General features: G+C 41.4%; 1 protein-coding gene across 1 annotated transcript in view; it reads left to right on the top strand.

The window, feature by feature from the left end:
- Positions 1-228: 228 nt before the first annotated feature.
- LOC311225864 (phospholipid-transporting ATPase IF-like) overlaps positions 229-1,318 on the top strand; it is a gene marked incomplete at both ends in the record, with an annotated part of 45,275 nt that continues 44,185 nt past the window's right edge. Inside the window, one exon of the mRNA XM_084311256.1 lies at positions 229-476. Within this exon, the coding sequence (XP_084167382.1) occupies positions 229-476 (248 nt within the window). The remainder of the gene's footprint in view (positions 477-1,318) is intronic.

The following is a 1,318-nucleotide window of genomic DNA, read 5'->3' as shown; positions in this document are numbered from 1 at the left end:
GGTTTGCGCGTCTCCATGATATTAGATAGTCAGTGAGTTAAAACGAGATGGCTGGCGAGTGGCGCAACAAAGTCAATACAAAAAGGTCCGTGTGTAAAAGTAAAAGTCAAGTGTCATTCCACTTCAGCAACCATGGATTTATGCTCAACCCCAAGTTATGTGCGCGCACAATTTACATGGCCATGCATTTATATAGCGCTATAAACATACCTCCTTGCGTTGGGTACCATGCTGTCGCTCGCGGACCAGTACTCGCGGTCCAGTACTGATCCTCAGCCAAACTTCGGGTCAGCACCGGTGTGTTCCTCGTCCAGGAACGGCTGCAGGCAGCTCCCGATGCAGCAGCAAACAGTAGAATCCTCTTCCTCCACAAACGACAACAGCAGCTCCTCGTCTTCCTCCGGTGGAGATTCTCCGACGTCCCAAACGCAGCGAATCTTCCCCAGTCTCAAAACGAGAGTCCAACTGGTGCTTGGGTTTTTGACTAATATTAAAGGAGCTCCCGTCTATACGGAGCTACTGAGCAGTTTTGATCCCGTAGCTAGACTGGCTGACGCGCCGTTCTACTTCCTGGTCTGATACCAAAACAGTCCTTTGTCCCAATGATACATGCAGGCAGCTTTACTGGGAAAATGGTATTTATTTCCCCTCACCGTCAAACAGAATGTCTTCATAAACTGATAAAATAATAATGAATACAATAACTAATTACATACAAACATTTCGACCTGTGACCTGCGTCGTGCGTGCGGTCAAAAACCATTGCCCTTTCTGGGTCAAAACTCCTCCTCATACAGGTGTACCTGACGCTTAAATAAAAGAAGCGCCACCCCCTGGTCACATAAATCCACTGCACATTAAATCCATTTTGGCCGTTACAAATACATCTTATGGTTACCTGCCCCCTATTCCTAAACTAAACTAAAGTATTACTTGATGGTCGGCGTACAAAATAATAATTAATTCCATATACAAAGAAACAAACAATCCACAGATTAAACCAAAAAAAGTAATAATAATAAAGAAGAAAAGAAAATGATTCACATTTTAATTGCATACTGACTAAATATTGTTTTTTATAATTATTTTTGAATTGACAAACACTATTACATCCCTTAAGCTCGCTATGGAGAGAATTCCACAACTTTACACCAATAACTGAAGGACACATCTGTTTAAGTGTGGTACGTGCAAACTGATGTTTAAAATTTATTTTCCTCCTACTAAACTCACTTTCTAAATGAAAAAGATTTTGTAACTTTCTGGCAGTATCTTATTTCTTGCCCTAAACATAATTAACACTGTTTGAAACTTAACC

This window comes from Notolepis coatsorum (genome assembly GCF_963971535.1).
Source record: "Notolepis coatsorum genome assembly, chromosome: 3".
Taxonomy (NCBI): Eukaryota; Metazoa; Chordata; class Actinopteri; order Aulopiformes; family Paralepididae; genus Notolepis; species Notolepis coatsorum.
This window is presented reverse-complemented; position numbering and strand designations above follow the sequence as displayed.